At 44.8% G+C, this 27,946-nt stretch overlaps 1 protein-coding gene across 11 annotated transcripts; it reads right to left on the reverse strand.

The window, feature by feature from the left end:
* LOC148011790 (Lipase/lipooxygenase, PLAT/LH2 family protein) lies at positions 1–27,944 on the reverse strand. Of its 11 annotated transcripts, none has more exons than XM_087670155.1 (5): positions 27,763–27,944; positions 14,476–14,660; positions 1,060–1,470; positions 803–859; positions 1–706 (listed from the first exon to the last, which is right to left on the reverse strand). In XM_087670155.1, exons 2-5 carry the CDS (start codon positions 14,642–14,644, stop codon positions 171–173), a joined length of 1,173 nt encoding a protein of 390 aa, XP_087526281.1. In that variant the 5' UTR covers positions 14,645–14,660; positions 27,763–27,944; the 3' UTR covers positions 1–170. The 11 variants fall into 11 exon arrangements, with proteins under 11 accessions (XP_087526281.1, XP_087526279.1, XP_087526284.1 ...); XM_087670153.1 differs by having other exon boundaries at positions 1–709; XM_087670158.1 differs by having other exon boundaries at positions 1–859; positions 1,060–1,226; positions 1,312–1,384; positions 27,763–27,934.
* Between the last annotated feature and the right edge of the window lie 2 nt (positions 27,945–27,946).

The raw sequence follows: 27,946 nt of genomic DNA on the forward strand, positions 1-27,946 counted from the left end.
TATCATCCCCACATTGCATGTAGCATTTGGGTTACTTATTATTCACAGTAACTGTACATACACATTTGGATGACGTTCATGATAATTTCACAGGAAGGACCAATCATTGTCCTTTCTTTTCACTATGTACATATCATAGCTTCATGATGTAGAAAGTTCTTTGGGACTGCCTATGGCAAAAAAGACTTCTGAGAGGCAAGCACTGTTGCAACCTTGGACATCAAGAAGCCTGCTGCTCCTGCCAGCAGCATTTCCTTGGATATTGTATGGGCATCGATGTTGGCTACAGCTTTTACAGCTAATGCAGAAAATCCAAGTATCGCAGTAAATCTGGTTAATGGTGCCTTGAAGTCTACAATTTGTGATTCTGATGTGTTCACTATACTCGGATCCACTTTCTTCACTAGGGCAGGAAGTTCATCTACTGCTTTCTGCAAACTAACCAAGTACAAAACGCCCAAAACGCCACCCATACCAAATCCTGTAGCAATCTCTTTAGAACCAACAACAAATGAGACAGCAGTCCCAGCAGTAGTCAGTATAGCAGTGTAGCTTAGTAAGGAAGCCTTCAGTTTGGTGTACTCTTGCATTCCTCGCGCTCTTTTTTCCTGAATTGACTTATCTAGCTCACTATTGCTTCCACTTGAATTGAACAATAAAGAATCTGCATATGAAACTTGAGAGGTCTTGCATGGTTTGAATTCACCTGCTGACAAGGTATCCCCACCCAGAAGAACATCCACATCTTTAAAGTCATACTGGAATACCGTGTAATCATTAGCTTCAAGAGAATGAACATCACCAATGATTGTGTTTGGCATGAATACCATCATCCTCATACTCTCCATCTTCCACTTACCTGCAGAAAATTGTGTCCTTCAAGCAGTCGCCCACAGAATCATAGAATGTTGTCATTACAACACACAATTGCTCTGCGAGAAACTATCTTCAAAACTAGGGGTGCAAGTTGCACAGAGAGAGAGAGAGAGAGAGAGAGAGAGAGAGCAGAAAAAGGACACCAATTCCTGTCTGCAATCATGTTTTCCAATGATTACTGACCTGCCTCAGGCGCAACCCAGATAGCCTCTATCTTTCCCACATCTGGCCCAGTAAAGGCGACCTCATCTACTGAGCCTCTTTGAAAACGATGTTGATGTAATGAACTTTCGCCTTGATCAATGTCTTGCTGAACAGCAAAGGTTCGCTCTTTCACCAAAGGAGAAATTCTGTGCATAAAACAAGTACCATGCTCCCCAAGTATTGTCAACAAAATCCCAGCATTAGAAGATAAGCCTGAATTGTAATCATTACTTGTTTTCATCGCCATCTTGAAAATTGAATGCCCAGATGGGTTGGTACCTAGCATCCTGTATGTACCATCCTGCTGAACAAGCATGCCCTCTTCATGGTTAGGCAGAAGCCATTTGGGCTCTCTAAAGGATTTTCTAGCGAGTATAGATGGCAGTGATCCTGATAATCAATGGGCAATGACCAAAAATAAATAAATAAAACTGAATACTGAAAAGGCATTGCACCAAAATCCTGATAACTACACTTAGAATTTGCAAAAACTTCCCAATTCATGCAGTGACACCCCTTTCTTTTCTCATGAAACAACTGCTGCACCGAATGCAAGCGAAATGTACAAGTCCCTCCAAGAAGAAGCCACACCAAAGGAATTTTACAAACAGATAGGATCAACCACCACCTGGCTGTAGTCAATGTTACATAGATTGCTTGAAGGATTGGTCAAAAAAGAAATAGGTACAAAATACAAACATCAGCAAAGACCAATCAATTCCTGGTTTCCATCAAGTTCCTAATCCCCAAAGGTGATAAACAACCAAAACAGCAAGCATATCTGCAAGCCCTGTAAGGTGAAAAGAGCTCATAATAGGCATGATAACCTTACACAAAAACAGAGCAAAGGATCACCACTTCAGATAAGTAATGAAAATTTGATGACTCAATCGTGCCATTTTTCTTTGAGCTAAGAAATGACCAATTGGCAGAACCCTTAGCACGCATCTGCTTACCTAACAATTAGCATACTCATCCATTCATTTCCATGTGACTAAATATTTCAAGGAAATTGAAAGAACGAACTTTGAGGCTAAAGATATCCATTATTTACAAACAATAACAGCCATGACACATAAAACAGATGGAGACAAACTGAGGATTGACAATGGGCAACCCCCCCTCTTTCTTCCCTTCTACCTTCCTTTGATCTTTGGGATTTTGTTACTCCTATTCCTCGACCCGTGGAGGATCCTGCCATTGGTTCTACTATGGACCAAGCAGCTTTATGGGATCAGCTCAATTCTCTAGCTTGGTCCTTTTTATGATTCTATAGAATGTTGTCCTTGTTTCATGTACACAGGTTGCTGATGGCAGCAAAGGTGTGGATGAAGCTCTTCCCTCTACCATCAAACGACCTTTGCCCACCGTATCACTCTTGAGAAGAAACTCAAAATGCTTTACATTGACGACTCTCCTATGCAAGATCACATCAACAAGATGGAGGATATGTGGGATGTGCTTGCATCCCTAGGACAAACAATATCTTCAAAGGATATGGCAATGGTTCTCCTAAGTACGAAGTTGGGCCGAGCAGTCTTCTTTACATTGACCGTCGTCGAAGTCATTGATGACAAGACTAGTTTAGTCGTTGCTCTCGGCAAGGCACAGCCTAATGGCCTCTATCACATGACACTTTCTTACCATGCCAAGAGCCAAGAATTCGAAGTTCCATCGCTTCCAAGCTTTAGCCACTGCACGAAAGCCTTCGAGCACCGAGCATCTCTGGCATTACCACTTAGGACATCTTGGATACAACTCTCTTTATGAGTTGTCGTGTCGCCAAATGATTGATGGCATTTCCCAATTGAAGCTATCTCAAGAGGTTTGTAAAGCATGTCAACTAGGTAAGCAGCACCATACCCCACTGCCACAACAGTCCACTCATAGAGCTAAAGATCCATTGACATTGATTCACGTTGATCTTTGTGGCCCGATGCCCATAGCCGCCTTAAATGGCACGCTTTACTCCTTTTTGATAGTGGATGATTTCTCTCGATACATGTGGGTATACTTTCTCAAGCACAAGTCCGATACTTTCACCTACTTCAATGCTTGGGTGCTGCTGGTTCATAACTAGATTGGACGTCATCTAGGTACCATGAGTGATAGTGGCAGTGAGTTTATCTCCCATGAGTTCTCTAAGTCTCTACAAGAGCACGACATTTCTCACCAGCTCGCCTCTACCAACTCCCCTTCCCAAAATGGAGTCATAGAGTGTAGAAACCGAGCAGCTTTGAACATGGCACACTCTATGTTGTTCACACCAAAGCTTCCCGATCGTCTATGGGTTGAGACTGTTAGCACTATAATATACATCCTCAACCATCGACTACGAGCATCCTTGAGCGTACTCCCTACGAGGCATTCTTTGGCGAGAGGCCTGTTGTTTCGCACTTCAGAGTCTTTGGAAGTCGTGCATACACGCACACACCTAACGACAAGATAGGAAAGCTCACTCTCTGAGCTAATCTATTGATCTTTGTGGTTTATTCTTCCAAAGCAAAAGTCTATCATTTGTTTAATCCTCTCACTAACAAGGTGATCGTTAGGAGGGATGTCATCTTTGATGAGAGGGACATAGTGTAGTCTCATGCACCAGACGTTGAGTCCTTACCTCAGCCCACATCATCAAACATTGTGCCTTCTGAGCCGAGTCTACTGCCCGCTCCTGACCTTCCTGCAAATTCTTCCGCTCCCAAGCCCCCTTCGCAAGACTCATTACCTCACTGGTATCAATGGAGTATGCAGGATTCCAAGATCCTTCTACCAATTTGATCTTCGGAGGGCCCTAGAATATTTGCACGACTTGCCCCTCAAGCTTCATATGCTTTAGTCTTTACGGCTAATTACATTTCACCTTTTGAGCCAAATAGTTGACTGACGGCTCTCCAAGACCCTCTGTGGCGTGAGACCATGGAGAAGGAACCAGAAAGTATTGACCAGAATGAGACTGATTGGACTCTAGGCAAGTACAAGGATCGCCTTGTAGTGCAAGGTTTTCATCAGTAGAAAGATATTGATTATGAGGAGACCTACGCGCCCACTACTCGGATGACATCTTTCCGTTTACTGGTTGCACTTGCCACTCACCACGGTTGGCCACTATACCAGATGGATGTCAAGAGTGCCTTTCTAAATGGTTATTTGGAGAAGAAAGTTTATATGGAGCAACCACCCAGATTCCCTTCTGCAAACCGTTTGGATAAGGTGTTCCGTTTGCGAAAAGTTTTTGTTTTTTTTTTTGAGCTGGGTGCCTAATCAGACTCAAAGGCGGAACCCGGTACCACTAGCTTATGATTTCGCTACTTCCTTCAAGACCAAGGTCCTTGGAAGATTCCGCCCAAAGGGTGAAACGTGGGTAGGTACTAGGCACCTAGCACCCCGGTTCAGGGGCCCAGGTAATGCTCAACTCTCACCAGCTAAAACCGCCAATCTCGGAGGATTCCCTTAAAGGGATGCCATACCCCAAGGTTGGGCATCGGCTCAAAGGTGGTTTCCCGTCACACCCAAACCAACACTCCCTCTCGACAGCAAGTTCTTACAGACTCATGGATACCATTCTACCCCCTATGATCCAAATCTCTATCTATGCACTACATGCATGGAGGTCGGCTATATCCTACTGTACGTCAATGACTTACTTATCACTGGCTCAGATTCTGCTACCATAGCAGAAATTAAGGCCAAGCTTTGTGCTACCTTTGAGATGACTAACCTCGATCTGTTATCCTGTCGAAGGATACCCTAGGTCATCCCTTCAATGCACCCACCTATCGATCTGTTGTAGGGAAGCTTCTTTGGTTGATTCAAACTAGGCCAGATTTAGCATACTCAATTAGTGTACTTAGTACTTTTCAACACTTAGGATGTCACATTGGATTGCTCATCTTCGTGTGTTGAGATATTAGTAGTGTACTTTTCATTATAAACTGACTTATGGACATGGTTTATGCTTACAAGGTTACACCAATTCTGACTAGGTGGGAGATCCTAACAACTAGCATTCCCATAGCGGTTACCTCTTTTCCTTGGGCACGGGTCCCATTTCTTGGTCAAGCTGTAAGCAGGAGACAGTGGCGGCTTCCATGGCAGAGGCTAACTATAGGGCTCTCTTTAATGATACCATTGAGGCCATCTATCTGAGAAGCTTGCCGGTTGAGCTTCAATTCCCTTGTGTTTCTCTTACAATTATCTACAACTACGACCAGAATGCCATTGCCCTTGTGGGAAACCCAATCAACATCTCCAACACGGCATGTAGGAATCCACTTCCACTTCACCAAAGAGCACGTTGAGCTAGACACTATTCACCTAGAGTTTGTGCCTTCAAGCAACAATTTTGCAAACATTTTCACCAAAGCAGTCAATTGGCCGATCCTACAATACATCCTACCTCGGTTGGTTTGGATCCACCCTCCTCCTACTTCTTCAAATTGATGGGAAGAGCATGCTTCCCTCTTGCTTCTCCCTCCACTTTGAGAGGGGAAAGTTTCTTCTATTAATCAGTGACAGTAATGATGTTTACAATTTAGCTTTATACATTTCATATATTTATTGTTTGTATTGTACTTAAGAATATTTTTAACTTCATCCGCAGTGTTAAAATGACATGATTGTAAAAGGGCACTGGGACAAGTGAACAATTCCCCTATGAGGGCACTGTCCAATGGCACCATTGCATCGCATTCTGCATGAGTATGAAATCTTGCATACCCCTTTGTGTTACCCCATGCATTGGCATTTTGTTCATGTAAACATGCATCTGTGCATATTTATCCATTTTCGGTCTTTCATGAGTGGTCAACTCAAGATCCACCATATTCATGGCATTGCACATGGTAGTTCTCCATGGCAGTTTACCCATGCTTGCTTGCTTGCTTTGCCTTGCTTGTCTTGCTAAGCTCACCATCATTTTTTTGCCTCTTCACATATTCCCTATATGCTTGGCACACACATATATTTACATTATCCTTAGGTACTTATCCTAGTAAAGTGTGAGATAGGTTTGCTTGTTTTTTGAAGGACTTGAGTTTATTTTCTATCTGATACTTAATCAGCCGCCATCTCTTCAATACTTATGTATTCACCAAAAAAAAAACACAAGTCCATTGTTGATTCCATCTGCCTTTGCAAGACTTGGTAGGCTCTTGGGCAGCCGAGGAGCACCCTTGATCCAATGCCCTAGCCTCTCTGGGGTGACTACTTGTGCTCCCTTGGTAAGATAACCATCACCTCTGTAGTCTTGGTAGGCCATTGGGCACCCTTTGTCCGATGCCCTAGCTACTTTGGGGTAGGATGCCTTAGAGTGAACAAAACTTTAGGCTGGTCCACTTTTCAAGCCCAATTTTGGACTTGAGAGGGGGTGTTGAGCTAAGCAATGTCATTAGCCACTTAAAAAGCCCCAAAATAGGTTATTTTATGCCTATTTTAGGCTTATTTTACCTAAAACCCTAAAATGGGGTGCAGTTCGAGAAAGTTAAGTGGGGGCTCCCAAACTTCCTATAAATAGGTAGTCTGCCCTGTCAGAGTGCAGCGGTGCGGAAGCGTAGGACTGAGAGAGAGAGAACGCAGAGAGAGAAGGGAGAGAAAGAGACAGTGTACACTGAAGATCTGCTGTATAAAGAATGCTGAATACAAAGATATACACGGGCGCAGTGCGCTGGACTGCGTGTCTCCACCTCGACGATGCGACCTGCTGTCCACCTCGAAGTCTGCTGCAGTCTGCACTGTCTGCTGTCTGAAATCTGCGAACAGAGACAGAGATCTGCACGGCACCGGTCTGTAATCTGCGACAGAGAAATAAATGCCAGACTGCTGAAAACGTCAGCAATAAATAGGCGAAAATCTGCCTAGGATGGGGCGCCAAAATAAGGCGCAGCCTGATAAAAATCAGCTGCAGGCAGTCGGACTGCCACGTGGCAGTCCGACTGCACAGTCCGACTGTGCAGCTGGACTGTGCAGCTGCTGCCTGCTGCTGCCTGCCTGAAACAGGCTATGATCTCTGACACCCCCTCTCAGAGCCTGGACAGGGCAGAAGCCTGAGGGATCTGGAATGTTGCCGAAGTAGAGCCTGAGGAAGCGCCTTCGTAAACAAATCCGCAAGATTATCCTCCGTCTTGCAATACTCCACAGTGATGGTCTCATCCAAAAGCTTTTCTCGGATGAAGTGGTACTGGATCTCAATGTGCTTCGTCCGGGCATGAAAAACAGGATTCCTCGCCAAGGCAATGCAACTCTCATTGTCACATCGCAGCAATGTAGGACGAGTCTGGGGGCACCCAAGCTCCTCCAACAGTCTCCGAAGCCACACAACCTCGCATGTGGTGGAAGACGCGGCCCGATACTCCGCCTCAGTAGACGAAAGGGCTACCGTGGGCTGCTTCTTGCTACTCCAAGAAATAACACCTGCACCCAAAGTAAAGCAGTAACCTGTTGTAGACCGCCTGTGGTCCACGTCACCGGCCCAATCCGAGTCGCTCCAACCTGCAAGTACAAGATCTGACCCATCTATCCCTGCGGGGTAATGAATCCCCAAATCAGACGTCCCCCTCAGATACCGAAGTATCCTCTGAGCAGCCTGCCAATGCACCGTCTTAGGTTCACTCATGAACCCTGCCAAGAGCCCAACAGCAAAACATAGATCAACCCTGGTGTTGAGAAGCCAAATCAAAGACCCTATCAACTGTCGATAGCGGGAAGCATCCGCCAAAGGAGAAGCTGAGTGGGAAGTGGCCTTCCAGTTCGGATCCATAGGAGTAGAGAGGGCCCGACAATCATCCATCTCAAAAGACACCAAGAGCTCCTGTACATATCTCTGTTGGGAGAGAAAGATCCCCCTCTGAGACTGAAAAATCTCATGTCCTAAAAAGAAATGGAGTAGCCCCAAATCCGTCATCTCGAACGTCCGATGTAAAGCTGACTTTGTCTCCTGGACCTGCTGTGCATCATCACCTGTGACAATCAAATCATCAACATATAATACAAACAGCACACAACCATCCTCGGAAGTGTGAACATACAGCTGCGGATCGGCCTGGGACCGCCGATATCCCAACTGAGTCTGGAGGAACGAATCAATCTTCTCGTTCCAAGCTCGCGGGGCCTGCTTGAGACCATACAGGGCCTTCTTCAACCTGTAGACTTTCCCATCTGAAGAACCAAAGCCAGGAGGCTGCTCAACGTAGATCTCCTCCTTCAAATCACCATTCAGGAAGGCCGACTTCACATCCAGCTGATAAACAGGCCATCTCCTATGGCCAGCCAAAGCAAGAACAGCTCTAATGGTTGCCATACGAGCTGTAGGGGCAAAGGTGTCATGACAGTCAATACCTGGGCGCTGGGCAAAACCCTTAGCAACAAGGCGAGCCTTGTGCTTATCCAAAGTACCATCACTGAGATATTTGGTCTTGAAGACCCACTTGACTCCAATCACCTTCTTCTTCGGGGGGCGTGGCACAAGTGACCAAGTGCCATTCCTCTCAATAGCCTCCAACTCAGCTTCCATAGCTTTCTTCCATGGGGCGGACTGTAAAGCCTCCTTCACGGAGGTGGGCTCTCGATCCTGCATAACTCGGGACATCAAACAATAATTGGAGCACACAAGCTCCGAAGAATGCGCCTGGTGCCTCCGTGACCGCCGCGGACCATCCTGCGGTCCCCACTCCTCAGGAACCCCCTCGATCCCTGAATCACGGAGTGTGTCACGGGCCCAGCGAGGAGGAGGCCGAACCTCCCCTCGTCGTTCTCCATCAGTAGAAGACTCTGGAATGTCCACCGGTGGTAACTCCTCAGAAGGATCCGGTGGAACAGTAGACTCTGTGTCAGAAACAGAATCATAATCAAACGGCACAGGCTCCAGTGGAACTGTAGAAGGAGCCAAACTCTCCCCTGGATCTCCAAGAACGGGATGCTCCTCCCCCGTTGAAGAAGCCGGAACCTCCACAAACCGCACATCACGGCTAGTATATACATCCCGCTTGACGGGATCATACAGTCGGTAGCCTTGGGACTGGGAGCTGTAGCCAACAAATACCTGTTTGCGGGAAGCCACTTCGAATTTGTCACGGTGACCTTTGGGAATGTGAACATAGGCATCACACCCAAAGACCCGAAAGTAAGAAACATCTGGCTTCGATCCAAAATACGCCTCAAATGGAGTCATCCCTTCCACGGCCGAAGTAGGAGATCGGTTAAGGATGTGGACTGCAGTAGCCACAGCCTCAGCCCACAGAACCTGGGGGGTCTGTCGGTGCTCCATCATGGTGCGCGCCATCTCGATCACACTGCGGTTCTTCCGTTCGAGAATACCATTTTCTTGTGGAGTATTCGTATTGGCAAACTCCTGGTGAATTCCTCTATCTGCACAAAACCGAGCAAATTCATTAGAGACAAATTCACCTCCCTTGTCGGATCGCAAGGTCTTCAACTTCCGGCCTGATCGGTTCTCCTCAAAGAGAAGCCAATCCTTGAAGTGCGAGAAAGCTTCTGATTTTAGTGCCAAAAAGTAGGCCCATGTCATCCTGCTATAGTCATCCACGATCAGCATGAAGTACGAGCTCCCACGCAGGGACTCATTCCTCATAGGGCCACATAGATCCGTAGATACTAACTCCATCGGTGAAGTAGACCGCCGCGAAGCGGTGTGGGGAATGGCATCCCTATGCTGCTTCCCCTTTATGCAGGAGACACATGGCTGCTGGCTCACCACTATATCCGGCAACCCTCGAACAAGCTGTCCCCGTGACGCCTTCCGAAGATAGTCATAGTTCAGGTGACCAAACCTAGCATGCCATAATTCAGACTGTGACTGTGAGGTAAGAAGAAGAGTAGAGAGGGCAGTGGAAGACTTCAGTTTGTAAATGCCGTTCTCCTCATATCCACATGATAGAACCTTCCTCGATTCACGATCAAGGACTCGCACTGTAGAACTGTCAAACTCCACCAGAAGACCAAGGGAGCAAATCTTATGGACTGAAAGGAGATGGTACCCCAAGCCTGGTACATGCAAAACCTCGGAGGTATGGGTGCCACCTCGTCCATCCGGAATAAGCTGCATCTTACCCCGACCTGCAACAGAAACAGAAGAGCTGTCTCCAATGAGAACCTGCCCACGCGAAGGTCGCAGCTGGGCAACACCATCTGATGAAGGAGTCATGTGCCGTGAGGCACCACTATCAATAATCCACTCTCGAGATTGGGAAGCCGCCATCGCAGCATCAGAAGCATTCGGAGAAGCGTCCTCAATGACAACTAAATGTAGAAATGCAGCTGATGAGGGTGCAGCCACCGCTCCAGAATCCTTGGTGTCCTTCTTCTTGGTGTCCTTCGAGTCTTTGTCAGGGCAATCCTTCTTCCAATGGCCAGTCTTTCCACAAATATGGCATGTGGAGTCTTTGTCCTTGTCTTTCTCCTTGTCCTTCTTGGACTTGTTATCCCCCTTCTTCTTCTTTTGGTCCTTCCCCTTCTTCTGAGAGGCTTGACCTGTCAACGCCTCCGTCTTGGAAGCATTCTGTCCCTTTAACTGTTCCTCTTGGTCCAAGACCATAGGAACCAACTCCTCCCATCGAAGAGTAGACTCGCGCCCTGAAGCAATAAGGGCAGAGTAAAATGTACCGAATCGTGGCGGCAACTGGGACAAGAGTGTAATCGCCATGTCTTCGGAGGAGATCGGCTTCCCCGCATTCTGAACCTGCATCTGTAGCTGCCTTAGCTTGTTAATGTGTTCCCTTAGCGAAGAAGACTTATTGACGGACAAGGTCCGCATCTGAACCTCCAAAGAAACCCTCTTCATCAGGGTCATCCGATTGTACATTTGATCAAGCTCCAGCCATATCTCACGAGCCACCGTCAAGTGCTCGATGTGAGCGATCACGGCTGTAGTGCATGATAGAAAGAGAAAGGATCGAATCCTGGCATTCAGTTTGTCCCAATGAGACTGGGCCCTGGCCAACTCCGCACGAGCATCGGAAGAGAGTTTGGACTCATCTCTTACCGAAGGCCGGTCAATATCTTCCTGTACCAACTCCGCCAAATCATAGGACTCCAATATGGCCAACATCATAACGCGCCAAATGCGGTAGTTGTCGCCGTCGAGCTTCTGATCTGTAGGAAGAGCCGGTAGAACAGGCACCTTCCGGTCCATAATCGCCTGGAACTCCAAGTCCATCTCTGTAGACATCTTCACCTGCAATGCCTTCTCAAACGCAAAAGCAGCCCCCTCTGACTGAGTAGACTCAGCCTGCTAAGGCTCTTCAGCGTCCCGAAGCTCCTTCACCCGCCGGAGGCGATGAAAAAGCAAAACCTGCACTTTTAGTTTGAAAACTCAAACTTTCTCCGCGACAAACAGCAATAAACAGCAGCAAATCCACCACCTGTACTCCTTTCCTGTGCGCCCACACTCGTTTCAGCCTTGTTCCAAGGCGCAGCCCTCCTGTCTGCCCTTAAACGCAAAAAAAACGCAAATTTGTGTCGCGATGGAAACTCCACTTCAGATTGATTCTGCGCTCAGTCAGCCCTCAAACACTGCTCTGATACCATGTCAGAGTGCAGCGGTGCGGAAGCGTAGGACTGAGAGAGAGAGAACGCAGAGAGAGAAGGGAGAGAAAGAGACAGTGTACACTGAAGATCTGCTGTATAAAGAATGCTGAATACAAAGATATACACGGGCGCAGTGCGCTGGACTGCGTGTCTCCACCTCGACGATGCGACCTGCTGTCCACCTCGAAGTCTGCTGCAGTCTGCACTGTCTGCTGTCTGAAATCTGCGAACAGAGACAGAGATCTGCACGGCACCGGTCTGTAATCTGCGACAGAGAAATAAATGCCAGACTGCTGAAAACGTCAGCAATAAATAGGCGAAAATCTGCCTAGGATGGGGCGCCAAAATAAGGCGCAGCCTGATAAAAATCAGCTGCAGGCAGTCGGACTGCCACGTGGCAGTCCGACTGCACAGTCCGACTGTGCAGCTGGACTGTGCAGCTGCTGCCTGCTGCTGCCTGCCTGAAACAGGCTATGATCTCTGACATGCCCTTCACTCTTCCCATCTCGTTTTTGCAAATTCCAGGTTTTTCACCTTGCTGCCCACACCCCGAACATGGAGGACATCGCCATCCAAGCTAGCCCTTGCTGTCTACAACAGTTTGGAGCCTATTTCCATATACATGCTGTTTGAAGCTGATCTCAGCCAAGCGACTGCTGCTGAGGTGTTTCCGTGCTGCTGATGCTAGTCTGCCACATCATCATCCTGCCTGCGTTTTGCTGTTGGAGCAATCGCTGATCAGATTTTTCTCTCTCCTCAGCTGTCACCGCCTTCTGCAGGCTATCACCAATCTCTGTTGACTGTGTTCAACAGTTCTCTCTCTCCTCCAGCTGTCGCCTAGCCCTCAGGTTGCGTTTTGTTGTTCTCTCTCCTCACTCTGCGTTTACTGCATATTCTCTCTCCTCTCTACCATCTACATCAGATCCAACACTTACACTGCTGTGTTTGCTGGTGTTTGACATCCGGAGGCTTCCTTGGTTGTGTTTCGAGATCCGTTCAAAGAACAGCACACTCTCCAACTCATTACCCTGCCCTAATCCTTGAGATACAAGAGTTTATGGTACAGTATTCACTCACTACATAGTGTGTTTGCTGCATGAGCATTGTATATTCAGCAGTTATTCGCTTCATTATTTTTTGTGTTCATTGTCTCTGAGTTACCCTAACCATGACTATGTTCTATGTTATCATTTTGTGCTTTGTCGTACGAGTGGTATTGTGTTTTGTGTTTCATCTCGTCACAAGGAGAGGCATCTCAATAGTCCTACTAGCCTATTTCTTTTAGGCCTCTTTCAAAGCTAGTTTCGAGCAATCCTTAATGACATGATTTTTTGCCTTACAATACTTGTAAAACATCTGTCTCTCTTTTTTCTTCTCATCACTATCAGCCTTCTTTGTCAAAATAGCATTTACAAATTTCTACATACTTCCTAGAAAAGGAAGCTTTTTCATTACTTTTCTGACTAGCCACAAAAGCTTGGTCTATAACACATGTGATTGCCTTGTTTTACCTAGATTGTTCTTCTAGCAGCAAAATAGAAACCAACTCATCAAATAGCAGATTTTGGATTGCCTTTCATCATCAAACAAAAGGTAGAGGCAAAACTTTAATAAGAATTAGAAAGACCATTGAGAATAGTCTGCACAAGCAAACTGTCTGGCAAAATCTCATCTACAACAACCAACCACTTCTTAAGATCTTTTATCTTACTCAAGAAACTGTCCATGGAGTCACCTTCATCCATATGTTCACTCTTGAATTACTTATGCAAGTAAGCAATATGAGCCTCATTTTTTCCTTGATATAAATGCAAGAGTATATCCAAGCATCCTTAGCTATCTTACATGAGCAAGTACATGGGATCATGGTAGGCTTAAAAGACAATGCGATCAAAGTATGAGCCTCTACATCTCTACCATCCCAACAAATCTACTCAGGAGTAGGTGGTGGTGATTCTCTAGCATTAACTAGAACAAAATTGAAACTTGCAACCTACTCAACAAAACCTATTTCTATTATTTTTGTTGCACTTGCAAATTTTGAACCACCACCAAGACATATTTCAATCCAGGTACAATGTTCCAAAGCCCCTTTGCAACCAATATATGATACATTATATAAGCCCAAAGTGGATGTTTCCGTCCAACTTATCCTTAACAGCCAACATATAATTGTTGCCAACCATGCCATTGATTTTACTTTATGTAAAAGTTGCCTGTATGGAGAAAAATGTACACAAAACCAACTTGTGCTATGTAGCACAATATAAAAGAGATTGTAAAGGCTCTTATCTACAAAATTGACTAATGTCGAGAATTTGCACAAAAGGACAAAATAGCTTATGCAATACTAACAATAGTCCAAATGGAGGCTAAAATGACTTGCGAGCACTTCTCAAATCTCGTCCCAATTCGAGAAAATCAAGTGAAAGGGTATTGATAACTTTGATACTAACAATAGTGCAAATGGAGGCTAAAATGACTTGCGAGCGCTTCTCAAATCTCGTCCCAATTCGAGAAAATCAAGCGAAAGGGTATTGATAACTTTGCCCAAGAGGTCAAAGCCCGGTTTGATACCAATTGTTAGATTTAGAGTTCTAAGAATGCAAGTAGACAACTTGGGAAGAAGTTGAGAGAGCACAACTCAGTGTATTGAAAGGTATGACCTAAAAGTGAATAGGTATATATACAAGGCCGAGAAAAAAAAACCTCTTAAAGAAGGAAAAAAGTACCTCGATAGTCTTAAATGTGTTCACACACATCACTACCAAATATGGTAACAATGTAATAAAGCCTTATGCAATTTCAAAAACACTAATGATCTTTAGTGAAAACAAAAGAGTACAAAAAACGCACCATTATACCATCTTGTTTTTGTTACTCCCCACGAAAGTAGTAGACAACTCGTTTGCATGAAGTTCTTATTCCAACTTAGTCCATCCAAGTAAAAAGGGCTTGCATTTTTTCCATGGAAAAATGATGCTCCACAAAATGCTATACTCGTATACTCTAAGAGAGAACACATTGGTTCTTAGGATCACCTACACCAAAAAGAAATCAATGCAAATGATATTATTGAAAGAAAACATTAAAAAACACTCTCTCGATCTCTCATTGGACACAACTAAACAACAAGGAAACAATTAACAATGCCAAATAAAATGTGAGTTTCAAAATGTCTTACAAATAGAACAAACATGGAATGCCACTACATGTATATCTATACGGCCAAATAGAGGTGCCAAAAAAATTAAAATGGGTGTGGCCAAAATGAAGTTGAACATCATACCTTGAGAACCCATCTCAGCACCATCTTGGAAAGACAATGGAGATGAGCACCCAAACAAGGCTAAGAAGAAAGCAAATTGGTGGGGCAAGAAGCACCCCTTATGTAACTACTAACACGGTAGCGTTCCAGTCCCAACTCATGCAAGTAACTAATCAAAGCTATCCCAATGTACCAAGTCATGGAGAAGACTGTTAAGCCATCTAAATTTTGCCACTAATTACCCTTCTTTTTTTGCTCTTGTAACAGCTCCATAATGATTTAATTAAATTAGAACAAGAAGCTAGAATTATGATAGGGCAATTGACTCAAAAAGTTCTATAAAAGTAAATCGCTATGATTGTCACCTTCATCCCTCACTCTCACTCTTCGGCACCAGCTATCTCTTGTCCCGCGTTTTGCTAGACCGACTCTTCTTCATCCTCTTCTCACCGCCATCATCTCCTTTTAATATCAACATCCATCAGCAACAGTCCCACCTGCAGTCTGCTCTACCACCATCATCACGTGCTTGATGACTTATCACTGCTGCCGATCGTCTCCTCCCTCAGCTGAACATCAACCCCTGAACCTGTTTTTGCAGTCTGTTGCTGTTTACATGGCCTCTAGAGGTCCCACCCTATGCATTTCCTTCTTCTCCATCGCCCAAGCTGCTGCCCTACCACTCCACCCCCCGCCACCCTGCATCCATTGTCGTTGCTGCCCATCATCTTGGTGGCTGAGTTTTTTGTTGACATCATCATCGTCATCATCAAATTTCAGAGTTGCTGCTACACTTTGCTGATTCCTAGCACCCCATCAGCCTTGACTTCTCAAGAACTGCTGTGTTTTGCTTTTTTCGTGCCTACATATATGTCGGGTCCTTTCCTTTACTATCTAATGTCGAGCTTGGTGATTTGCTGCATTTGGGATCCAACACAAAGCAGGATACACTCATGCAGCCACTCACATGAGAAAGACTAGATGTTGGACAACCGTCTACTCCTTAAGCATCCCTTGTATCACATCCAACATTCATCTGTTCATTGAGTTTCCTGCATTCATTTATTCTCTTTTTTATTTGCATTTTTTATGAGTTCATTGTGCTAATAGTCAAATTCATACACTAAATGTTTTCATTACAAACCATATTGTATCTTCATACTGCATCAGAGCCGATGTTCTTCTTAAGAGTATCATGTGCAACTATAGTGAGGTCTAGGTTTTGCACGAGCAACACAAACTAACCTATAATGTCTCAGCCACCTTCATCCTAGAAGCTTCCTACCCACACTCTCTCTCCTTATCTTGAGGCTTTGAGCTGGTGCTATTACCTTGACTTGGAGAACATCACTTCTTCCTCATGCTCTGCATATTCTAGTCTCAAACCTATCTAGGTTTCCAGCAAATGACCAACACAGGGTTATCTTGAGTACATGCAAAGAAGGTGGCCCGTTAATGTTGTGGCTAATGTCGAGTGAAATTCCAGTGTCGTGCCGCTACGCGCACATTGTGTAAAAAAATCTAGAGTGTGGCTTTCTTATTGATTTAGAGAGCCAATGCCATTTTAGACATTAGTGTTAGTGTCCATGGTCCAAAAATATTGGATTTTTGGATAAGTTTTAGTCAATTTTTGATATTTTAGATATTATCTCTTGTAAAAATCCATAAAACTGTAGACAACTTCTAGATTATGATAACATGTAAAAGAAAGCATTTAGCTTTCAGCCAATTTGAAAGGATTTTATGTAAAAAGAGAGATTGACGAAATCGCGCGACGCGCGATCACTGTTTTTATGCAGTGAACAACACTCCAAAGTGAGAGATGAAGGAGTGATCTGGCAGAATTCTGGACAGTTTTTTTTTTTTGCAAATAAAATGTGGCTAGTTATATTACTCCAGAAAAAACCTGAATACAAAGAAGTACTCATACTCAACAGACCAAGCTAGAGCTGGTGAGAGTCACAGATACATCATATATACAAGCCTCTCAAGGCGGTCTGGGGGGGATAGGGGCAAGAAGCCATTCGGAGGGGGGGTATCGCCATCTGGGGCTGCCTGCCTGCATCACGAAGAACAGGTCCTGGCCGCCCCAAGTGCGCATGAAATGACCACGGAGCTCCTGACGAGCCCTGGACTCGCCCTGCACCTGATCCCATCAGCCTCGAAGGGAGTGGATGATGGAGGTCCACAGCTCCGCTAAGGTCGCCTGTACTGAAGGTCTCTCTCCCGAAAGCCACCTGACACCGTGCCTTCCAGATATGCCAACCAATGAGACTCCCTATGATTTTCCATACCTCAGAGCGGTCTGCCGTGGGCTCCAGTACGTGGCAGATGGGTAGAGCCTCTAAACCCTCCACTGCGCACGACCTTGCCTCGATCATGAATATTGTGTCCTGCATCCTGGCCTCATACAGAAGGTAGCGGCCCTGGCTGATCACCTGCCAACAACAAGCACCCCAAGAGATACAACCAAGGCTGGGTGCTATTCGGCGCAGGATGCGGCATACTCCTCTCCATACGAGTTGTGCCGCCTCACACGACCAAAGGCAGTGCTTTGGGGTTTCCATCGACTGCTGTGTGCAGCACTTACAAACTCCCTCCTGCATTTGGGCAAGCCAACTTCCCACCGCCAAGCCTCCATGTGCCACTAGCCACAAAAAATACGACACCCTCCTCGGCCTCCAGCTATCCCATAGGCGGCGCCAGAAGGCCCGTCGGAACAGCTCCGTGATGCTATGCTCCGCCCACTGCCTACTACGTGACGGCGTCCATTCCATGTCCTCCTGCATCAGTACGTGTCTATCAATCCTGGCGGTGTACTCCAGGAACCTCGGTGGCTTCTTGGCGGCCACAGTGGCCAGCCAAAGCCACTCTCCAGGATCTCACTCCAGCTCATCAAGTGGCCTTCCTTCCCAAATCCAAAGGCGCCACTCCCTGAGCTCCTGCCAAAAGACCAAAGAGTCCAGTCGCCATATCTTCCCCTGAAGGCCAACCACCCGGATCCTCTTCCATGAAAGGACAACTATCCCCTCGTCCTGCTGCCCTCTGTCAAGAGCCAGACGCCCCCCTCCTGCACTATGAAAAAGGTCCCAAGTGGAGCGCCACCCATTCTTCCTGCCACCTGTAAGGGGATGCCTGCTGGTGAAAACCTGGTGGCCCATACCTCCCCGGGCTCTATCGGCTCTCGAATCGGGGGAGCAAGCCACTCCTGAGGTATCGCTGCGTCTCTCCCTTCTCCTCAGCTCCACTCCTCGCTGGCAACCTGATGCTTGCTTCAGCACTTCCTCGTCTGCCATCCTATATACCTCCCGCCATGTCCTGATTGTACGAGCCGGGCCAGCGTCCCAACCAGCCCACTGGATATGGGGGCGCTCGTCGATCTGTGCCCCTTCCCGGTCCCTGACCTAGGGGTTCCAAATCAGCAGCTGACGGTCTATCTCCTCCTAGAAGCCTAGGGGGCTCTCGATAAGGACCTTACGGAGGCCCTGCCACACGCGAAGCAAGCTGCGTAGGAAGGGTAATCTAGGGGGGGTGATCTGGGCTGTCGTGAAGATCCATCTTAGGGACAGACTCCACTCACCGCCAAGCCTCAGTCTACAGTCCTGAAGACCCTCCTGCAATAGGACCTTCCAGGTCAGCCCTCCCAATGTGAGGCCGCGAACAACTAGCTTGCCCAGAAGGGCCATACTCTGATACTCTGGGTCTATGATCCCAAGCCCTCCCTCTGACCGATATCGTATAATGGTCGCCCACGCCACCTTGGCCCTGGAATCCCTAGAGCCGTCTGACCCGGACCAAAGGAAGTTCCGCACTAGGCGGCGAAGCTGTAGTACGCAGAAGGAGAAGAAGCACCAACACAAGGCGATGTACCATGCCGTCGCTAAGAGGACCTGATTAAAAACCAGGGCTCGGCCGGCTAGTGAGAGGCGAGCCGTGCTCCAATAGGTCAGCTTCCTCCGAATAGAATCGAGAACTGGAAGAAACTACTGGGCGCGAGTGATGTGGAGTCCCACCTGGAACCCTAGGTACCGGACGGTCTGTCCTCTACTCACCCATCTAAATCCCACATGGACGCCACACTCCGTGCTAGAGTCCTGGTCTGTGAGGAAACCAACCGACTTTCGCCAATTGATTTTTGCTCCCGCTGCAGTGCAGAACACCTCACGAGCCAACCTCACTCTCTCCAGCATCAATTCGTCGTCCTCTATGTAGAGTGTTGTGTCATCTACATACTCTGAGTCTAACAGCTCGGTCTCCTCTCTTACTGGAAGTCGGAGGCCACGTAAACCGCTCACACGTGACCTGAGGAAGTGAGACATCGTCTCTGCAAAGAGAAGGAACAGGTACGAGGCCAGGGGGCAGCCCTGTCGAACCGATCTCTCCAGCCGAAACTCCTCCCCTCATCTCCCTCCTATGAGAACCCTGCTCGTGGCCGATCTGTAAAGTGCGAAGACCCCAGAAATCCAAGCCTGGGGGAAACCCAATCTTACCATGGTGACCTCTAGGAAATCCCAGTCTACCCTGTCATAGGCTTTCTCAAAATCCAAGAGTAGTACGGCCAGCCTCTGCCCACTATGTTGGGCCCACTCTGTCGCCTCAAAGAAGGTGAATACATTGTCCAGGATGCTCCTATCCTGGACAAAGCCTGTCTGCGTGTCGTGGATAATGTCCGAAAGTAAGGGGCATAGTCGCCTACCTATCATCTTTGCCAGTGTCTTATAGGCCACTGACAGTAAGGTGATCGGTCTCCACTGGGAAAGCTCTAACCGGTCTCCCCCTTTGGGGAGAAGACTAATAAGGCCTGCCGATAGACTCCTTAGCATCTGTCCTAAGGTGAAGATCTCCTGAAAGACCAACAATAGGGGGTCCTTCACCACTTCCCAGAAGGTAGCGAAGAAAGCCTTAGAGAGGCCATCCCCTCCCGGGCATTTTTGCCCGTCCTGTGTATGGAAAGCCTCCTCTAGTTCCTTCTCTATGAAGAGGGCTAGGAGGGAGCGTCCCATCTCCTCTGTGACGAGGGACGGGATATTGTCCCAAACCTGTTGTCTACATCGCTGTCCTCTAGCTGAGGCTATCTCCTGTTGGAAGAGGCGACTATAGGAGTTGGTAGTAATCTCCATCATCTTGTCTGGGCTAGAACGGGTCCTCCCATACTAATCTCGGAGGCTGCATATCTGATCTCCAGAGGTGCGAGACTGGTGCACCTAAAAAAACTCCCTGCACATCGTGTCCCCCTTCCGCGCCTAGAAAGCTACTGAGGTGCGGAAAGAGAACTCAGAGTGCCTATCCTCTAAGCCAGCAATGGCTGCTCGAGCACGCACCTCCTGTGCGTGGAGAGTGGGATCCCCTGGTGTCACCTGTAATAATCTCTGCGTGGCTGCGAGGTCCCGCCGGAGTGCTCTCTGCTCCTCCCAGCTCTGCTGCCTAGCCTGTATGACTGCCTCTTGGCCAATCCTGCTCGACTCAGCTAGGGCCTCTGCAACCTCCTCTGCGATCTGGCCCCTCCTGCCCCACTCTCTGGTCCAAATCTTCTCTATCTATTTCGTCACCTCCTCCCTCCTGTAAATCGAGTCAGGGATATGCTGAAGTAACAGTGAATACTTTTTTGCAAGCTCTTCGAGTCTTTGTGCATGATAAAGAGAAGCTGACTGCACAATGAATTTAGCTTGAAGCAGTTAAAGAGTTAATTGCAGCAATTGAAGCTGAAGATAAAGAAAGCATGGATATAAAAATTAAAGAAGTGAAGGCAGAAAATGTAATAGTCGGCTGGTCCAAACCAATTGGGCAGCCCACCTCTCAAAAAGGTCGTCTATAGCACATGCATGATGAGGAAGAAGCCTGATTCATTCCAAGCAGTCACTACTCCCGTACACATTGGGCAAGAGCAACAACAGAGACAATCGTCAAAATTGGAGAAAAAGAAACACCATGTATTGCAATCTTAGACCATGGTTTTGAGATAAACGTCATGGCAAGAAGTCTCTATGAAAGCAGTAGATGGCCCATAGATGTTGATCCACGTTAGCGAATGAAAGCTGCAAACAACTCTTTTGGAGAGTTATATGATGCATGTCCTAATGTGCAGGTAACTATTAGAGACATAAAAGACAATTTTCACTTTTTTATTCAAGGCTCTTGTAGTTACCCTATCATTCTTGGGCAATCTTACATTTCTGAAGCCCACTTGGAAACAAAAACTCTTGATGATGGTTCTTCCTATGCTCGAATCCGAAGCAAGGATAATGAACGAGCTGTCCAATTTCTTACTGTGTGTGTTAACCATCATCGAAACAGAGATCGACTATGTGATTATCCTGTGTCTCCTAATGTCCGAGAATTCAAGGGATTTCAGGTTGCACTGCTGAAAAAGGAGACTATGGCAGTGCTGTAAAAAGATTGAACCTCCTTATGCTACAGAAACTGTCTCTCTAGCAAATCTGTATGTATGTACAGCCAATAGTATAGGCTGTTATGAGTCTCTTCCAGCCACCATGACTAAAGCTAAAGAAAATATTTATATCATGTAAAAAGGCTGAAAACTTATAACATGATGGCTGAAAATGAAAATATTTCGGGCATCTTTTTTGGACTGATTACTACTGACACAATGGCTGAAATATATACAGCTGCTCATACAGAAAATCGGGCTGAAAATCAGTCCATAGAAGTATTTACATTGGATTTTTATTAAACAATTCAAGAATTTGTTGAGCAAGAAAACATTGGTTTACTCAACAAGGCTGAAGCGCAAGTGGAGACAAAATACAAGACGGCGGATAAAAAAGTCAAGCCTGCGATAGTCCCACTACCTCTTGAAAGTGAAGGGCTAGCTGATAGGGTAGCAAATCAGCCAACTCTTCGTGATCCTTCCAACATTGGTCACAAGTTTACATCTGAAAGTATAAAAGAGCTCAAAATAGGTGATAATTCTTTCCTTTTGCCGGCTGAAAAACACTCTTTTATGCAAATGCTAATGAAACATGGAAAAGCTTTTGCATTTCAGCCAAGTGGGATAGGCTGTATGGATCCAAATATTATGGCTCCTATGGTCATTTTTACGGTCCCACATGTGCCTTGGAACCTCAAGCCCATTCCCCTTCCAAGGGCGCCTTTGCCCAATTTATTGAAACTTCTAAATGAGAAAATCAGAATGAAGATTTTAGAATCTTCTTCAGCACATTACTCAAATCGATGGTTTACCGTGCCCAAGAAAAATGGATCATTACAATTCATTCAAGATCTATAGTATGTTAATCGTGTCACAATCCAAAATGTTGGTTCGGGTCCAATTGTTGACGAGTTTGCTGAAGCTTTTGCAGATAGAGCAATTTATTCTATGGGCGACCTATATTCAGGATATGACTAATTTCAGCTTTCATTAGAAAGCCGAGACATTACCACAATGAAGACGCCTCTTGGATTGGTCCACATGTGCATTCTACCACAAGGTGCAACAAACTCCATAGCCCATATGATGAATGCCATGCACAAAGTCTTAAGGGACTTTATTCCACAACTTACTCTTCCATTTCTTGATGATGTACCTATCAAGGGATGTGAAGTTAATGAAAAGAATGAGGAGCTTGACGAATATGACTGCAGGACATTTGTAGTTAACCATATTCATGATTGTGACAGGATTTTGACAAGGCTAGAAAAGGTACATCTTACCCTTTCTGAAACTAAGTCAATTTTTGGAGTAGAAGAAGTCCTAGTGGTCGGACATCTATGTGGCCCTTACGGACGTAAACCTTCATCAATCAAGATAGATACCATCAGCAGAATGCAAGAAAAATACACAAATATTTCAGAGGTGAGAAGTTTTTTGCCGCATATGTATTCTATCTCGTATGGATACCACATTTTGCTCATGTAGCTGAATATCTCTATCAGTTATTAAGAAAATGCCAAAGATTCTCTTGGGGAAAAGAGCATACTCTCACTGTACGCAAACTAAATAAGTTAATTTAAACCTCTACTCTCAAAAGGGCTGATTATTCAAATGGTCAACCCATCATTCTTCTTGTGGATACAAGTCCCATTGGGATAGGATGGACTGTTGGTCAAGAAGACCTTGAAGGCAACAGGTACGCAATTCTTTTTGGAGTAAATGTCCTCAATGAACGTCAAAAAAGGTATGCACAAGTAAAAAGGGAATTGTGGAGAGTTGTAACAGTGTGATTGTGAATACTTTATAGGTGCTTCCGTAGTGGTAGAAATTGATTGCCTTCAACTCTTGGGCATGATTGTCAACTGCTCTACACCCAACATTGCTATGCTAAGATGGATTGCATATATTAAATCTCTCAACCCCGAATTAAAGCATATTGTAGAAAAGGCAAATCCAATTGCTAACATGGTCACGTGCAAGATATGACAATGAAGAAGAGCTGATGGAAGATGAAGATGAAGCTGAAGAATCTATACTTGCTGAATTTCATTCCATGGCTGCTGAAAGTACCTTTTCAGTTGCTGCATATACAAACCCAAAGCTGAATCTTGCAAGTAAAGCTAATCTTTTTAATGATATAGCATTCAGTACAGTATGAACAGAAAAAGGTACTGCTGTAAATCAGCATACAGCAACAAAGATCAAAGATTTATCTATGGAAGAAGGGTGGTCGACTAGAAGTCAGCATGCTCAATGCATTGCTCAAGTTCTAGTTCATTTCCTTGAAGAAGATTATGAAGAAAATTGGCTGAAGATCGGCCAAAATTTGAGCACAATGAATAAGAAAGAGACTTGGACTGATGAAGAGTTGAAGCATATTAAGAGGAAAGCTTATGGCTTCTTTCTTAAAAATGGGCATCTATGGAAGCACGTAAAGAAGAAGAAAGGAGCGCCTGTCCGAGTTTTAGGCAATAACAAGTTGCAACTACAGGTAATGAAGGAATTTCATGAAAGCTTGTGGGCTATCCATAAAGGTATATGGGGAACTTTTATTAAAGTCAAAGAAAAATACTGGTGGTAGAACATGTATCGAGATATAGAACATTTTGTTGAAACCTGTTATGTGTGTCAAATGTATTTTAGGGTCAAGCACTGAGATGGGTTACAACCGACTTATCCCTTGTCTATACATTATAGATGGGTTATTGATCTTGTAACCATGCCTACAGGGATATGGAATATGCGGTATTTAGTGCTTGCAAGAGAAGATCTAACCAATCAAGTTGAAGATAAAGCTTTAATAACCAAAACCACTCAAGCTGTTTGTCGCTTTTTACTTTAAGAAGTATTTTGCAGATATGGCTATGTTAGCAAGGTAACCGCAGATAGAGAAGAATTGGATGCCGATGAGGCACACAACTTCTTTGCTCAATTGAGTATCAAGTTGGCTTTGACATCAGCCTACAATCCTGAAGACAATGGAAAGAGTGAAAGAGGACATCAACCTATTGTCAAAGCTCTAGCAAAGTCTTGTAAAGGAAAGATCAAAGAATGGCCTAAAATGCTACCTTTTGCAATATGGACTAATCGGACTACTCACAGTATAGTAACTAGCTATATGCCAGTTGAACTTATACATGGACAACAACCAATTATGCCAATTGAAGAATCTATTCTCACACGGAGTCTTCTACCTTGGGAGGAAAACATCAGTAGATAAGAGTTGCTGACTTTGCGTATATGGCAGCAAGAAAGAAGACTTGAAGATGTTCAAGCAGTTATTAAAAAGCTAAAAACAGCAAGACTAAAAAACAAAAGAAGATTTGATAGGCAACATCGACTTCGGCCAAGAGCTATCCAAGAAAATGACTGGGTGCTTGTCTATGACAGTAGCCTAGATAATCAATACAGTGCTTCTAAGAAGATGATAAAGCGTTGGTTTGGCCCGTATGTGGTAAGGTCGTTCATGACAATGCCACATATTCATTGGCTGAATTGGATGGACCAACATAAAGATACCCGTAACTAGAAAAAAAATCAAGCTCTTCAAACGAAGAGAAAGTTCAACATATGAGTTAGAAGACTTGGATACAATTCAAGAGCATGAAGACATAGAGAAAGAAGAAGAGGCAAAAGATGGAGACATTGATATGGCAGAAGATACTTCTTCTGACACTGCAGATCCGTAAGACTTTGACACATGCCAGAGGATATGCAGGTTAGGAGGGGATGGATGTCATGCCGCTACGCGCACACTATGTAAAAAAATCTAAAGTATGGCTTTCTTATTGATTTAGAGCGCCAATGCTATTTTAGACATTAGTATTAGTATTCATGGTTCAAAAATATTAGATTTTTTAACGAGTTATAGTTAATTTTTGATATTTTAGATATTATCTATTGTAAAAATCCATAAAACCGTAGACAACTAGATTATGATAACATCTTAAAAAAAAGCATGTAGCTTTCAGCTAATTTGAGAGGTTTTTATGTAAAAAGAGAGATTGATGAAATTGCACGACACGCAATCACTGTTTTTAGACAGTGAACAGCACTCCGAAGTGAGAGATGGAGTAGTCTGGCAGAATTCTGGCCAGATATCTTGGCATTTTACCTCCCTTTCGGAGCCAATGGAAGCATCAAATTGGCGATCTGAGTAGCATAGAAGAATGTATTATTTTATACACGTTTTTGTCTATTAGAGTTTTATCTTCTCATAATGCTGAAATAAACTGACTGGCTTCATCTCTGTTAGTATTCTTCTACATTTTCTAATTCTTTTTGGGAGTATTCTTCTACGTCTTCAATTTCTTCGAGCCCCTTCTCTTCCGTCTACTCCTCTCCATGAATCTACCTTCACCCTACTGTCTCTTACCCCCATGGTAGACTCTCGACAACAAACACACAGACGCCGTGTTAGGAGAAGTTTATGCTATCATTAGAGGTGAATTTCGAAAGATATTTGGGTTGATTTGGGACTGATATCTTCAACCATATTCAGAGAATTAGCTACAACATTGTTCTTTTAATTTATTTCTTACTCTACAAAAGGCATCTTGTCAAAATATGCAAGTATTATGTGTCCCTATGGCAGGGCAATGTTTATAGATCATTCATAGATACTTTGAGTTGAATTAAGAGGAGCTTTTTCTCTTATTTCTTGGCTGTGGTAACTTATTCTTATCAGAAACTCAATTTGAAGCTCCCTTGAAGCAAGTCTCTTTGCCCTACAAGCCTTGTAATTGACTCATCAGCTTTTGTCCCTAACAGTCTACATTGAATGTAATCATGCAAAGTTGATTCATGCTATGGCATCGTGTATGAATGATGAGATGCAGAGTTGTTTATGATACATGACACCATATTGTACTTGATTTTATAATTTGTGATTGTTCTTACAATCAAGAAAACAAGCTTAATTTGAGTTAGAACTTATGAGATAATACTGTTGTGATCTTTGCTAAGAACATGCAGTTGGAAGCTCTATCAACATCTTCAAGAACTTGGCTTGAAACCTTCAACCCTTCTCTTATCTCTACCATCTCCGAAGTCTAAGCTCTTGAACCCCCATACATTCTTCTCTCTCAAACCCCTGTGATTGGCCATGAAGTACCTCTTAAACCTTTAAACATTCAGTCCCCATCTATCTTATCCAATTTTCTTGCCAAACCCCCTGTGGTGACCTTCAACCCTACGTACTGTGACACCGGACCAACATTATCACTTCTCATTATCTTGACTCATGATTGGTTTCTATCTCGGCAAAAGTATACCATACGATAAACTAGCTAAAAGCCTCTAACTTTTGTAAATGACATAAACCCAAAATTAACTAGAAAAAGAAATGTAGAGAAATTTAAAGCATGGGTTTCTTTGGCACATGAAAATCCCTATAAATAAGATCAAGAATATCAACCTCCATTGGGGAGAATGCTAACCTCCTAGACTCTCCTTGGAGCCAAGGCAAACCTGACATCCCACCACTCTATTAAGTATCTATAAGCTACAAAAATTATAAGCATTCATACCTTTGATGCCAAACAATGGTCAACTCCATGGGCATGGCCATAAGGGTAAGTACATGGTAAAAAGCAAACCACTCTAGCAATAGTGGTGAAGTAAGAGGTGAGTCAGTAGAGACGAACCCTCCTAGACACCTTTGACCAAAAGCTCCTTAAATCAATGATCTCTACAATAGGACATCTCCATATTTTGGAGGACGGTGGTGTGACGTACATGTAGGTTGAAGCTATTGGCAGATTGAAGATATGTCTCTTCTTCCATGTGAGTGGCTTATAGGATTACTATGCCCACTTCCTTCTTTCATTCCCCACTAGTTGGTGGATAATAAAAGTGATAAGGTCTAAATGGTTCTTCATTAGTAGGCCACAAACTTCAGTGCTAATTGCCAAAGTTTCATGTTATTCATTTCAAATAACGTGTGGCTTCTTGAGAGCCAAAGAACGGTCTCACCAATTCTTCGAACGTATGAAGAAGCCATGTACCTTCAGATATCCACAAACTAGTACATATGGATCATGAGACAGCATTGATCTTCTTTGCGATAGAAAAAGGTCCGATAAAAGCTTCGTTTAACACTTTAGCCACTTGTATTACAACTATTTCAACGAATGGATAATGAGATATACCCAATCCCCCTGTTTTGCTATGAGGCCATGCGATCCGAAAGAGAAGCAAAGCGATGGTCAAAATTCAAGTCCTATGAGACTTGATCATGGTTCTGCCGAAAGACTGCAGAACCATGTGATGTTCTGCAGTCTTTGTTATGACGGTGTTTCTAGATGCGTCTTGTTCAAAGGATTGCAAGCAGCCGCTGTCTCGATTCTGTTTGATACAATGAAATCTGAAGAACCTGATATCTATTTCATACAATGTTTGCCAGTGTCAGCCTCAGCCATGGATACCCCCTTTCATAGCCACGACCGTCTGCTTACTATCTTCTACAGCAAGGAAGGCTGGTTACCTGTGGCAGCGTCAGAACTGAGTCGCGACGTCCGCTTATCGTGAGCTCCACAAAAGAACCAGCGGCTGTGTTCTCTTATTAGATAAATGATAAACGATGATGATGATGACTAGTCGAATGAGGCTCAGACGCAAGACACGTGGCACACCACGCCACGTGGCCCAAGGAGAGCATACTGTACGCC

Source organism: Lygodium microphyllum, chromosome 28 (assembly GCF_053477565.2).
Source record: "Lygodium microphyllum isolate KBCC chromosome 28, Lygodium_microphyllum_v1.1.10, whole genome shotgun sequence".
In the NCBI taxonomy this organism is placed as follows: domain Eukaryota; kingdom Viridiplantae; phylum Streptophyta; class Polypodiopsida; order Schizaeales; family Lygodiaceae; genus Lygodium; species Lygodium microphyllum.